Source organism: Apium graveolens, chromosome 11, assembly GCF_009905375.1.
Source record: "Apium graveolens cultivar Ventura chromosome 11, ASM990537v1, whole genome shotgun sequence".
In the NCBI taxonomy this organism is placed as follows: domain Eukaryota; kingdom Viridiplantae; phylum Streptophyta; class Magnoliopsida; order Apiales; family Apiaceae; genus Apium; species Apium graveolens.
Genome location: NC_133657.1, coordinates 89,951,263 through 89,966,239, shown reverse-complemented (window position 1 = coordinate 89,966,239; position 14,977 = coordinate 89,951,263). Strand labels below are relative to the sequence as shown.

The 14,977-nt window shown below is 34.0% G+C and overlaps 1 protein-coding gene across 1 annotated transcript; it reads left to right on the top strand.

Moving 5' to 3' along the window:
* The first annotated feature begins 552 nt into the window (after positions 1-552).
* On the top strand, positions 553-12,876 carry LOC141698052 (regulator of nonsense transcripts 1 homolog). The gene is made up of 29 exons (XM_074502661.1): positions 553-1,144; positions 2,399-2,650; positions 2,738-2,908; positions 3,067-3,117; positions 3,312-3,404; positions 3,575-3,670; positions 3,906-3,956; positions 4,026-4,144; positions 4,225-4,333; positions 4,765-4,887; positions 4,976-5,047; positions 5,239-5,310; positions 5,392-5,458; positions 6,219-6,361; positions 6,456-6,527; positions 6,621-6,749; positions 6,880-7,035; positions 7,299-7,412; positions 7,486-7,584; positions 7,675-7,752; positions 8,793-8,927; positions 9,868-9,942; positions 10,032-10,146; positions 10,331-10,701; positions 10,805-10,864; positions 10,942-11,013; positions 11,116-11,247; positions 11,457-11,576; positions 12,036-12,876. Exons 1-29 carry the CDS (start codon positions 656-658, stop codon positions 12,165-12,167), a joined length of 3,768 nt encoding a protein of 1,255 aa, XP_074358762.1. The 5' UTR covers positions 553-655; the 3' UTR covers positions 12,168-12,876.
* Positions 12,877-14,977: the final 2,101 nt, after the last annotated feature.

The following is a 14,977-nucleotide window of genomic DNA, read 5'->3' as shown; positions in this document are numbered from 1 at the left end:
TTAAAATGTTAGATACACAATTGAAATTAGGGTATTGCACCAATACGCACAACTGGTTTGGGTATTATGAATAACATAAAACATTAGAACATAGATCTCGAATAACATAAAACATTAGAACATGGATCTCGACCGAGGGAAAAAATATACATACAGTAATACACACTGTCCGCATCTCTCTCATATTAGCACTGAGAGTCCTCACGAAAAACGAAAAAGGTGAATATAGATCATTATACGTTTTATACGAGAGAAGTGCAAATATCTAATACGCATACATTATTAGGGTAATAAAAATGGTAAAATTCACCAACGTTTTTGAAAATTGGTATTTTTCTGTTTTTGGATTAAAAATCCGTTATTTTAAAAAAAAATAAATTCGGTTGGTATATAATTTTTTTATTTAGCAAAAAAAAAATGTAGGAAAGAAGAGAACTAATGATTTTGAAATTTAATAATTTTCAAAACAACCCCAAAATGTCATAAAACAGGCACGCGCACCTCACGTGACAGCCCCTCATCTGTCCCCAAACCTATAGGTAACCAAACACACGCAACACATCTCTGTCCTACTACTTCCATTTATACACACATTGCCCCAATTGATGAACCCCAAAATTAACCTCAATTCCAAGCCCTAACCCTAATTCAATCAATGGATTCTCAACCCAACAATCTCTACGAAACGGCGTCGCAGCCTGACACCGGCAACGACGCCTACACTTTCCTCGAATTCAACACCACCGCTGACGACGACGATGATGACTTCGATTACCCCGATTTCCAACACCTTTCTCAACCTATTCGCTCCTCCTGGCCCACTCCCTCCGACTCTCTCGCCGAGAACATCAATTTTACATCTTCCGATCATCACTCTGATTCTTCTCCTAGTAAGAAGAATAGAGGCGGCAATCAGGCTGCTGTTGAGGCTTTGGCTGCTGGAATGACTGGTTTGACTTTCGAAGACACGCCGGATGATGATTCCGGGTTTGAGTTTGGGAAAGGGGCTTTTACGGAACATGCTTGTCGCTATTGTGGTGTGCAGAATCCTGCTTGTGTCGTTAGGTGTAATGTGCCTTCCTGTCGTAAGTGGTTTTGTAATTCCAGAGGGAGTACGTCTGGTTCACATATTGTTAATCATTTGGTGAGTTGTCAGTTATTTTGTATTATACTGTGCTTTGTACATAAATGTTGTCATGTCAGTTTTGCGGCGCCGAGTTGTTTGTAATTACCTTTTGGTGTTAGTGAGATAAATGTGACTGGATTATTTGTTTAACTAAGAAAAATATTAACTTTGTAGGCCGTAGCTGAAGATAAATGTTGTGGTAATTGATTTTAATTTAGGAATATGATTATACGTGTTTTGTGTATGAGTGTTTTTTTTCTCATTTATGCTTAGCTTGAAAGTTTCTGGACTATAGATGATTTACATTGCCCCATTTTGCGAAAGATGTTTGATATAATCTTATTTAGCCCATAAAATCTGATACTTGGATTTTTGCGCATAACTGAGTTTTCAGTTATTTTGTTTGATATTGCGCTTCTTAAATTAATGTTATTGAGCAAGTTTCGCGACAAATATTTGTTGAGTTGTTTATAGTTACTTTTCGGTGTTAGTGGGATGAATGCGACTGGAATATTTTGTTAAATGAAGAAAAAAATTTAATTTTGTAGGCTGTAGCTGAAGATAAATGTTGTGGTAATTGATGCTAATTTACGGATAGGATTTTAAGTGTTCTGTTTATGAGTTTTTTTACTCGTTTATGCTTAGCTTGAAAGTTTCTGGACTATAGATGACTCACATCGCCCCATTTTGCGAAGGATGATTGATATAATCTTATCTAGCCCATAAGATGTTTGATATATTCTTATTTAGCCTATAAGATGTCATTGACATTTCAAAGACTTGAAATCGTTTATAGAATTTATTAATTTTTTTGTATAAACTTTAGTCATTTAACTGTGTTGATGGCTTTTTATAATTTGATACGGTTGACATACATACCATACTAGAATTAAAGGTTAAATCAATTAATTTGAGAAGTAGTTCTCGCGCGGATTAAAGTTATTTATTAACAGTGATCATAAGCAGTTACGTTCACATTGCTGTTTTAATGAAAGAATGAGTTTTCACAACTTTTATGTAGTGTAGTGATATGTAATGTCAAGGAATCCTATGGGAAATGGTCTAGGCTGGATGCACTTGTTGTGAGATGGTGTTGTATATTGTAGAACCTGTATGTAGAATTATGTTTATGTGCTATAGATTCTTGTGTAGTTTTTTCTGCTCGAAGAAGTTTCATCGAGACTTATCCTTAGTTAGGAAGTAATTATTAGATCTAAGCTCAAATTTTACTGCCAGATTTAGGGGTTTGATTCAGTATGTTGCGTTTTCTAGGTGCGTGCTAAACACAAAGAAGTTTGTCTTCATAAAGACAGTCCTTTGGGAGAAACAATATTAGAATGTTACAACTGTGGATGCCGAAATGTGTTTCTTCTTGGATTCATTTCAGCCAAGGCGGAGAGCGTTGTTGTACTTCTTTGCAGGGAGCCTTGTCTCAATGTTAATGCATTGAAGGACATGAATTGGGACCTGAGTCAATGGTGTCCCCTCATTGATGACAGATGTTTCTTGCAGTGGCTTGTCAAGGTTGGTGTGTATATGTTGCATACATGCTATAGCAAAGATAATAAGCTTACCTCAATGGCTGACTTGTTCCAAAATATATATTTCCAGGTCCCCTCTGAACAGGAGCAGTTAAGGGCACGGCAGATCAGTGCTCAACAGATAAACAAGGTAGAAGAACTTTGGAAGTCAAATCCTGATGCTACACTAGAGGATCTTGAGAAGCCTGGTGTGGATGATGAACCACAACCTGTTGCTTTGAAGTATGAAGATGCATATCAGGTTCAAATGCTTATGATATTTTCTAGTTGCTTTATTGGACTTGCTAGTCATTGTTTCACATAAATGGTTTACAAAATATAAAAGGTACTTATTAGCACTTGCAGTCATTACCACTCTTAATATTTGCTGACTAGTTGAAGTTGGTTGTTTTATTGCAGTATCAAAATGTGTTTGCACCACTTATCAAGCTTGAAGCTGATTATGATAAAGTATGCAATGTTTTCTTGTAATTTTGTTTGTATTTGTGCTTTCTGTTTTTCCTCTACTTTTGATATACTAGTACGACTGTTAAATAATTTAAAGCAAAACATTGATCTATATAATCTATATCTTTTGTAAATCATTCTGTAATTTTAATGCTGATCTAAGCAAAATAATGTGAACCTTTTTGGTTTTTTCGTAGATGATGAAAGAATCTCAAAGCAAAGACAATCTTACTATACGGTGGGATATTGGTCTGAACAAGAAACGTATAGCATATTTTGTATTTCCAAAGGTAAATTTTGTTATTGCTTTGGCTTGTATATATATGTGTGTGTGTGTGTGTTATGCCAGGGAATTTTTTAATGCTGTGTCTCTGCGTTCGTATCAATCTATAATCTTTGCTTATTAGCTTTCTCTGTGATTATAATATTTCTTACTCCTTTCTTTGTGAAAACATTTTAGGAAGATAATGAATTACGCCTTGTCCCTGGTGATGAGTTACGGCTGCGTTATTCTGGTGATGCAGCTCATCCGGCTTGGCAGTCTGTGGGTCATGTGGTAGGTTTTGTTATTTCAACTTCTTTGTACCTGTTAGCTCTTTTAGTTTAATTTTATCGCTGTCTATATATTACATCATAAAATTTTTGATGGTGTTTTGGGCGGTCCAGAGAAGTGATTGTAACGATCTCCCTTAAGTAGTTTCGGGGCTCTCTTTTCTGTTAGAATTATATTAAAGTACTGAACTACTTAGTGTTAAAAAGATATATTAAAGTCTGTTCCCTATATTTCACAGGTAAAGTTAACAGCACAAGAGGAGGTGGCCCTTGAACTTCGAGCAAGTCAGGTAGTTAGTTTATTGTAGCTGCTTTCTGCTGTGTTGCTTCAGCTATTCTGATTGCTATGTTGTTCGTAGGGAGTTCCTGTTGATGTGAACCATGGGTTTAGTGTTGATTTTGTTTGGAAGAGCACAAGTTTTGATAGGATGCAGGGCGCGATGAAAACTTTTGCAGTAGATGAAACAAGTGTTAGTGGGTGGGTCTGCTTCCCTTTTCTTTCTTTTACATACATTAGAAAAACAATTCTAACCTCCTTTCTTCTTTAACTTATGTTAGGTACATTTATCATCATTTGTTGGGCCATGAAGTTGAGGTTCAAATGGTACGTAATGCCTTGCCTCGCCGATTTGGTGCACCTGGCCTTCCTGAACTTAACGCTTCTCAAGTAAGCTACAGTTTTTGAATTGTTTAATGCTTATGTTAATATCTAAATATAGATGGACCTGTATTGTCAGAAGTATGGATTCAGTCATTAATTCTACCTAAAGAAATGCTATATGGAATTAATAAATAAATATCTCCAAAACTTCACATTTTTTTATGTTGTTCCATAGTCAGCTACTAGCAAGGAAATACCTGTTTTTCTTTGTAAATTGTAACCAGTCAAGGACGTGTGCATCAATTTATATGTAGCTTACAATCTTCGCCATGGTGATCATTGTTATATATGATAAAAACATGTGCTATGCATTTAACAGTGAGGTTCTGCTTTCCGGTTATCTATCAAACCTGAATGACTGTTATTGTGGCCTTTCTGATTTGCAAGGGCGGGGGTTAATTATTCTTGTGATGCTGACTGACTGGTTCTTTTTGTAGGTTTTTGCTGTAAAAAGTGTACTTCAGAAGCCAATAAGTTTGATACAAGGTCCACCAGGCACTGGGAAAACTGTTACTTCCGCAGCAATTGTATATCACATGGCCAAACAAGGACAAGGGCAGGTAATTTTTATGACGCTTACCTACATATAAACGTATATGTTCCATTGGATATTGTGCTCCATAGTGTGAAAGTTTTCATTCTTGACAGGTTTTGGTATGTGCTCCAAGTAATGTGGCTGTTGACCAACTGGCAGAAAAGATTAGTGCCACTGGCTTGAAGGTACAAAATTTACTATTTTGTTGTTTAATTGAAAAGTTTTGCTTTCTTATTATAGTCAGCCAAGTGACATGACCTAGTGGGCCTAGTTGTGATCAGCTAACAGTTACCTCTCTTTGTACGGAATAATGTTTTCTGATTTCCAGAGGTTTTTTCATGTCGTCCTTACTACTTACGGATGGTCTTTATACTAGGTTGTTAGGCTTTGTGCAAAGTCAAGGGAAGCTGTGAGTTCTCCTGTGGAACATCTAACTCTTCATTACCAGGTGTGTATTTGGGATAGCTAGTTCTGTTCTGGCATAAGATACATTTTAGTACTGAATTCTCATAATATAGCTCTATTACAGGTCAAGCATCTCGATACTTCTGAAAAGAGTGAACTTCACAAGTTACAACAATTAAAAGATGAGCAAGGTTAGGCTTTTAATGTTATGTGGTGAATTTTTATATTCTTTATTACTTTCTTAAGTCGAGTTGCTGTTATTACGAATAGAAGCAGAGTGTACCTTTTTGGCTGCTTGACTTTTAGTTTTGTTAGCTATTTGTAACAAGCAAATCTAGTGTACTGTGCCTACTGAATGTTGTTTCTTACAAAGGCTTATTAACTACAACATATAATTCACTGGTGGTAAATATCAATGAAATAAAAAAATTTGAGGTTTTTAATTATGTTTCAGTGATTATAATTATCTTACATGTGATTTGAATGACGTTATAGTTGCAATGGTACTTTTATAATTAAGTATTAATTCTGACCTCCAAAAAATATATAATAAATTTTTCAGAAAAAATGTTTTTTCTTTCCAAAGCTGAAACTACAACATTTTTTTTTGCTAAATGAAACTACAACATTTACTTCATTGATGGTAAATAACAAATTTATTAAAAAAAGTTGTGAAGTTTATCTATGTTTCACACTTTCACTAAATGAAGTTGTGCTACATACGGTTTGATCGCCATTGTATTTGCAATGATAATTTAACAATTTAAGATATCAATTTTGACCTAAACAATTATGCACAGTAAAATTTTACCTGAAAAGGGGTCTACTGAAATTCTAATCTGTTTGTCTAACAAGTTTGATCTTCGTTTCATATTTTGTATCAACTATTATGACTTTCTGATACTTCCATATATTCCGATTTAAGAACTTCACTCTTCCTCGCTTCTTCAGGAGAACTTTCCAGTAGTGATGAGAAAAAGTACAAGGCTCTGAAACGGGCAACGGAGAGAGAAATTTCTCAAAGTGCTGATGTTATATGTTGTACTTGTGTTGGTGCAGGAGATCCCCGATTGGCAAATTTTAGATTCCGCCAGGTCTATAACCAGACATGCTTCAATTGCTGTGTGATTTCATTTTCTTTTATTATATTTAAAATCTTGTAGGTCAATTTCTGATTCTCCTTCGCAGGTCCTAATAGATGAGTCAACTCAATCTACTGAACCAGAGTGTCTAATTCCATTGGTTCTTGGAGTTAAGCAGGTACTTTCTGGTATTATAATATGTGTGTGTGTGTGTGTGTTCGTATCTATTTGTTTAAATCTGAGATGCATTTTGGTGACACTTTCTCATTAGGTTGTTCTTGTTGGTGATCATTGCCAACTCGGGCCTGTAATTATGTGCAAAAAAGCAGCTCGTGCTGGACTAGCACAGTCTTTGTTTGAGCGCCTGGTACTACTTGGTGTTAAACCAATTAGATTGCAGGTTATCATCCTTTCGCTTTATTGTCTACGTGCCTCTGTTTACAGTAGTACTGCAAATCCCATATTTATTTTGGACTAGGAACATGTTATAATCAAAGCCATACATTTTGTTCATGTATGATTTTGAACAGGTTCAGTATAGGATGCATCCATCCCTTTCTGAATTTCCCTCTAATAGCTTCTATGAGGGTACACTCCAAAATGGAGTGACAATAAATGAAAGGCAAACAACAGGCATTGATTTTCCTTGGCCTGTGCCAAATCGACCGATGTTCTTCTATGTGCAGGTATTTTGAATTTTATGTTAGTCTTCAATCCGATTTCCTCCCTATTTGTGATATGTTGGCCGACTTTGCACAGACGCACGCATGCATATATAATTTTTTAGTTAAGTTTCGAAGGCATTCCTTGGATAAGGTGTACATTAGTTGATCTTGTACTATAAGAGTCAACATTGCAACAGTTGTCATTTGATATGGACTATGGAGAAATGCCGCAGTAATTGGCTGTATTCACTGTTTAAATTTATTTATTTTTTGTTTACCTCAAGATGGGACAAGAGGAGATAAGTGCTAGTGGGACATCTTATCTAAACAGAACAGAAGCTGCAAATGTTGAAAAAATTGTGACCACTTTCTTGAAAAGTGGCGTAATTCCTAGTCAGGTATGCTTTCCAGACCCACTTGCATGTTTTCCTTTTGGTGACGGTCCTTAAAAATTATCCAAACCATTCACAGATAGGGGTGATAACACCATATGAAGGTCAGCGTGCATATATTGTCAACTATATGTCGAGAAATGGTGCTTTGAGGCAACAACTTTACAAAGAAATCGAGGTAAATATCTTTATCCTTCTAGGATGCTGCTACATGCAGATCATAATTTAGAAACATGGAACTGGTAGTGTTAACAGTTCACTATTACAGGTGGCAAGTGTAGATTCTTTCCAAGGAAGGGAAAAAGATTATATTATTTTATCATGTGTTCGGAGTAACGAACATCAGGTTGGTTGACATACTTGTGTGCGCCCTCTTGCTTCTCCTTTTTTGGTCTGTTTCAAAGTGTAGTCTAGCATTTGTTTTTTCTAATAAAGTAGAATCTAGCATTTGTTTATTGAAGTAAAGTAATTTTTCTGCAATCATGATTTTGTATGCTAATTGTTGAGTTAAGTTGGAAAATTTAGGCATGACATTCTAAATGAGATTATAGTCAAGTCCATCCGCATGTGCCTGTTTCAGAATGTTCTAGTCCATGTTGCAGGATTTTTATCAGATATATGAATGCCTATGCTGTTTGCATTTTCAGTTGTTTCAGTTTGATAATCCTGACCATTTTACCAAGTCATTATGTCGTCTTTGATAAATTATAATTACTACGAAAGCCAAGTTTGTTTCATGGGATTAGGTATGGAATAGAAAGTATAATTCATTAAAAATTTTAATCCCATGTTTGTTTTGTGAAACCTTGTTTGAAATTTTTTGTCCAAGAATTATAGTACTTAAATTTTTTTATTCCATGTTTGCATCAAAAAAATATTAATTCTATGTTTATTTGTTGGAGTAATATATAAAGCTATATTTTAGTCCTCTTTAACAAGTCATTTTAAAATATAATAATCCCCTCGCTATGATCTCATGTAAAACAAATATTGGATTAGAAAATTTAAAGGATAATAGTCAGAAAACCCAACATAAAAATTTTAGAGGGCTATATTCCAGTCATAAACTTATTCCTTCAATACAAACAAAGAACAGGATATTTAAAGGATTATAGATTATTAGTGATGGGATTATTATACCTGGATAATAATCTTAAGTACGAGGTATAAAAATTCTGGAATTATAATCCGTCTAAACAAGCATAGCCCAGAAGTTCTACCATTTATGGATAATTTTATTGTGCCTCGACTTTGAGAGTCCTTTATATAAATATTTTATTTTACTCGGTTACCTTGATTTTACCATAATCTGTTTCAGGATGGTTCATGTTGAAACTGTTTGTTTTTATACAAGGTAGTGCTATGCTGATATCGTTTTTCATCCAGGGTATCGGATTTCTTAATGATCCACGAAGGCTGAATGTTGCTCTTACTCGTGCGCGTTATGGCATTGTCATTCTGGGAAATCCAAAAGTTCTTAGCAAACAACCACTGTGGAATGGTCTTTTGACACATTACAAGGTCCAATTCTACCATCTGTTTCGTTTAGCTGCTTATAAGCATGTAACAAGCTTATAACCCAAGCGATGCACTGTGTCTTTTACATAGTTTTATTATCTTTATTATTGATACATTTATATATATTTATTATTCTAATAATATTTTTAAAATAATTCTTGTTGTAAATAATTATTACAATGTTGTTAGTCAAATCAGATAGTTTATACAATTATATCGGTTGACTTGATTTTAAGGTTTAAATAGTAGTATAGATAAATATAATTTTTGTGTAATAAACGGTGTAGAATTGTATAGAATTATTTCTTAATTAGAATACACAAATGTAGTGTTTGTATATAACTGTATGTGATATACTGACCAAGCAAACTGCAGACAAAACTTTTAATGTTAAGGCTTTAATAATATAGTATAGATAGATTTGCATGTGTTCAATATGTTTATCACAACACTGCAAAACAAATTTGTAAATACTACCTAGGCCAAGTTTGTTTCATGGGATTAGGAATGGGATATGAATATACTCCTTTAGATTTATTACTCTCATGTTTGCTTTGTGAAAACTCGTTTGGAATCTTATTTCAAGAATTATAGTATAAATATGAACTTCGTAGAACAGTTTTGTTAAACATGTGTGACGTGCTTTGGATTCTTAGATTTTGTTTTTCTAGGAAATATGTACTTTAGATAGCCATTTGCCGAACTGTGCCCTTTTCTCTGGATTTCTAGCAGAATGAGTATCACCCCTTCGATATTTTATTCATGCTTTAGGAGGCCTGATGATAGATTAGTGGTGTCTTTGTTAACAAATTTCACCAGAAACTGAGGGAAACAAGTTCTGCTTGCATTTATTTTTTCTTCTATTTCTCCGCCGGCTCTTTAAGCTTTATGTATATGTTTGATTGCCTACAAACTTGCTTTGCCTTTCAAATGTTTGTATCAGGAACACGAGTGTTTGGTGGAAGGACCTCTTAATAATTTGAAACAGAGCATGGTGCAGTTTCAAAAGCCGAAAAAGGTAAAGCTCTTGAGTAAATAATATTCTTGTTATTTAAATTGTTCACAATTTTTAGCAGTGTTATGATGACCTGATGGTTCATTTCACAGATTTACAATGATCGGAGACTTTTCTTTGGCGGTGGGCCTGGAATTGTGCCTAATGATAGTTTTGGGTCTGCATCTTCAAGTGCAAATGCTGATAGGAGAAGTAGCCGTTCTAGGGGTATGTTAATTTAGATTATTAATAATATTTCAGGCCAAGCGTCAGGATGAAATCTTCAGTGTCTGACTCTGATCTGTTGAGTATTACGAAATCATTGCTAGTGGTTGCACTACATAGCAGGAGAAGCTTTCTCATTACTGTTTTACCCAACTTGCTATTGTTAAGTAAAATTTACGAGATGCAGGTTCTTTCATGCCGTCTGGTCCACCCAATGGCACACATAAACCTGGATTGCATCCAGCTGGTTATCCTATGCCACGTGTCCCAATTCCACCTTATCATGGTGCCCCTCCACAGCCATATGCAATTCCTGCTCGTGGTGCTGTACATGGACCTGTTGGAGCTGTTCCTCATGTACCTCAGCTGGGAACTCGAGGTTTTGGCGCTGGACGTGGCAATAGTGGCGCTCCCATAGGTGCTCATCTTTCACAACAGCAAGCCACTCAGCAACCAATTGGAAGTGTTGGGTCTAATTTTAATTATTCTGCTCTGGAGAGTCCAAGTAGCCAGCCGTCTCCTGGTGGTCCATTATCACAACCTGGATATGTTTCTAATGCAAGTGCTTTACTTTGCCGTCATCACAACATTTTTTTTATTATAGAATCCTATTATATTCCCTACTTTATCTCTTCCTAAATTTAGTTCTTCTTTTAAATAGATGAGCGTTCAACCAAACCAATCATTTCGGGACGGGTTCTCTGTTGGTGGCATGTCTCAGGTAATAATTTATTTATTAAAGGCAACAATTGTTTCTTGAATTTTATTCTGTAACTTATCTTGAATGCTTGTTTTTAGGATTTCTTGGGAGATGATTTTAAAAGTCAGGGCTCACATGTTCCATATAATGTTGCTGATTTCTCCACTCAGGTAGGCTCACTTTTTGTTGTATTCAGTTTTACATTCTACTGTTCGTTAGCTAATTGTATATAGCTCTAGTTTACTGTTTACATTTTATTTTGTTGATTGCAGGCTTCTCAAAGTGGATATACCGTTGATTATGTTACACAGGGAGGACAGGGTGGGTTCCCGAGTAGCTACCTGAATCAAAATTCTCAAGCAGGATATTCTCGCTTTGGTTCTGGCAATGACTTTATGTCTCAGGTTTGTTCCTGTCAACTTATGCTATAACTTGTTATCTTTTTTTTTTAATGTTTTATTTTTATGCAACATATATATTCTGGGGGAAAAAAATACCATGGAATGATAAATTTCTACAGAACTTTAAGCCTGTAATCTGAATATCTCATAGTCTGTCACTAGATTGTATGCGGGTATTAACTTCTACTCTATTTGTTCTTTGTTTTTCTTAGGACTACATGGGCCATGGTTCACAAGGCCTCTTTACTCAGGTTGGGTTCAGTGATCCTTCACAAGAAAATGCTTCACAGAGCCATTTTGGCTTGGGCGACGCTAGTCAACTCCAATCACAGGTTTCGTAACTTCAGTCATTTAGAGCAAGTCCAATACTAGATCAAAAATTATAGTCATTGCTATAATTGGCACCAAAAAGTGCTTTTTGATGCTAAATAGAACTTCAACTTCAATGCCAATGGTTGTTGCATTTTGCAACCATAAAGTTCCAAATTTAACTAATTTTTGTCTCTCTCCTAAATTTTATTAAAAGCTCACCAGTATGCATGTCATCTATGGTTTTTTGATGTGGCATGGATGCATAAATATAATCCTTTGGTTTCAAATTTAGAATCAAGTATGCATTTAGTGCATCCAAGTATAGATACCCTTTGGAGTTGAACTTTTTAGCATTTGGTTTCAAATTATAGAAATGACGCCAAACTATGGCATTGCATTACTTTCTCTTACCACATACTTTTTCTGTCGTGTTTTTAATTAGCAGGAATGCTATTTAATTTTAAAATTGTTTTTTGTAGGCGTTGAATCCTCTTTATTCCCAGCCTTTCACCAACTACAATACACAGCCACATAACATTCAAGCTCCACAACAGCACCAAGGCCAGCCAGGCCAAGGGTCTCAGAATCAGAAGCTCCATTTTAATAGTTGAGGTCTTGGAGCTTCTCTCCTATGATGGGTTATAGCCTTTGTCAGAAACATAAATTGTTCTGTCATGTCTGGTATTATTCTGCCTGCTCTAAATGCTGTCATGGTCACGAATAACCGAGGTCAGGTTGTGGAAGTGGCTTTTGTTAGTCATTCTGAATTCCAGCAATCAGATAGATTGTTCCGGACCAGGTCTTACTGGAAACGTGGATGGCACATTAAGGGCTGAGGAAGAGGGGGGATTACCCAGATTCTTGACGAATATCTATACTTTTTTGGATGGAAATGAGAGTTATTTGATTGGATAAAGCTACATGTCATGGCCTAGTAAGAAGGAAGAGTTGGCTGTTGTAAAGCACAGGATCCTGGTTAGTCAATCATTACTATACAGAAGCAGCCACACGTGTAATTCTGTACAGGGGAGATCATTTAACCCTCTTGGCCCAACATGTTTAAGATGTTATGAATATTGTGTTTGGTGATGTGTATGATATCTTGTGCATTTGACTGGGATTGTTTAGTGATATTTAGGCTTGCTGTTGATGTTTATAAAGTTTGTTTTCAGATTTCACGATACACGTGCAGGCCTTATATTGGTGCTAATTGAGATGAGACTGGAATTTGTTCCAGTAGCTCTTTATTACTATTATATATTTCGGATCTCATGTGATCCAGAATCTATACATAGATATAGACATTTATGATTTGTTTTATTCGGTTCCCAGCAGTTTTATGATTATTATTTTTTTCCTTTTTGGTATATTATGAGGTAGTAATAGAAGCTAGTTATCTGTTTGTGAAATTTAAAATTTCTTTTAACATATTTGAAATAGAAAAAGTATCTGAAATACCCTTTGTGTTACCCTGATGTATAGGTACGATTTTTTAGCATATTTAAAGTAGAAAGAAAGTATTTGAAATTATTTTATTCTTAATGTTAACTACTTACGATTTACATACGTATTTTTTTTTGTTATGTGATAAGATTAAATAATTGAGGTTTTAAGTAGTGGTTTTTGTTACTACATATTTTTTAGTATTTTTTTTTATCTATATATTATTACTACTGGCATGGTCGGGAGACAAAATTATTATAAAAATTATGTGAACAATTAATTTCTTATTTACATAAATTCAATTTTAGGTTTATTTAATTTCTATAATAGTTTTAAATTATTTTTGGGTATCATAAATCTATGTTATATTATAATAGAAGAAATATTAAAAAGGTCGGTTGGTACTTGCTGAAATTATTTAATTACCTTAGTTAATTATTATAATTTTAATTGGTCAGTTGGTCGATCAATTTATTTCGATTCTAATTGATATTAGAGTAAACTTCTTTTAACAATTTAATTTATAAAGAATTATAACTTTAAGTGAATAGATATCTTGGTGATGTAGCCAAAATGCATTTAAAACATGCGTTAACATGAGTTTTCGGTAGGTATTTAGGATAAAATTTCGCACCAAACAAAATTTTCAAACGTTTTAAACTTAAAAACTAGTATATTTTAAGTATATTTTTCATATTCCAATGCAATAAAATTCTAGTGGCACGCTGGTAGGCATTTATTTAAATTATCATAATTTCGATGGTCCATACAGGTATATATTATGAAATTAAGGAGCGCATAGAGCCATAGACTCGAATGACTGCTTGCGAAGGGCAATATGTAACAAACTTCAATCCATTCCCCAGGCATCATTCAATTTTCTTTATAATTGCTGATAATTTTAGAGAGATACAAAATAGTTTTCTAAAAATATGTACATTAAAAGTTATTCATTGAAAAACTAGGGGATGTAATGAACTGACAATCACCCAACATGTACCCGTACCATTCATTTTACTAGCCCATCAAAAAACATAAAAATTTATGTCGCACTCAAATAGTACCATAGAGGTAATACTTTGACATATTAAAATTAGAAATGTTATTAAAATAATATATCCAAAATAAGTATTCAACTTTCTTTTTTACTAATTGATTATACATATACACGCCATAGATCAAAATAAATATTCAACTTGTCATACCTTTTTTTAACTTGTCGTACTTATTTAAAGGTTTGGAGTAACATTTCGAAACCAGCAACATAGTAAATGTGGACCAACAAAAATGATACGAAATAAATTATAATTTAATCTTCAATTTCATTTACCCAATAAACCAAGCAAACTAATGTATGGAGTCTTACACATTTTTTTTACTTAAACCACCAATGTTTAATTTTGATTTTATGATGGTTATAGTGCACAAATATAATTCTATGTTCACGGCATTTTATTGACTTGCATGATACAAATCATAATCCTTCCGTGTCCAAATATTAATTATATTTTAATTAATATATTAAAACAATCAAATTTTAACTGAAACTTATATTTATTTTATAATTTGGATTAAAAATTATATTATCCAAAAGTATTCCTAATCCACTTCTATAGATACTTCTATTTTTCAAAATCAAACAAAATATATATATGTTTTGATCAAAATTTGATCAATTTCACTAATATTTAAAAAGTTAAAATTTTGAAATGGAGAGGGTATTTAACATTAAATGTTAAACATGGTTAATATTTGTGATGCAGGGAGTATTAAATATAAACATGGTTAGACCGTCTAAATTATTGTCCAAAAGAACATTTAATACATATGGGATTTTTTCACTTCTCTCCAAGTAAATCATATTTGCATATACTCTATCATGTAAATAGCTATCAATATCATTCATGCCCATATATTTGATTTGTCGTTACCCCAAACATATAAGCAAAAATATTTTATCTTGCAAGGAATTATGTTC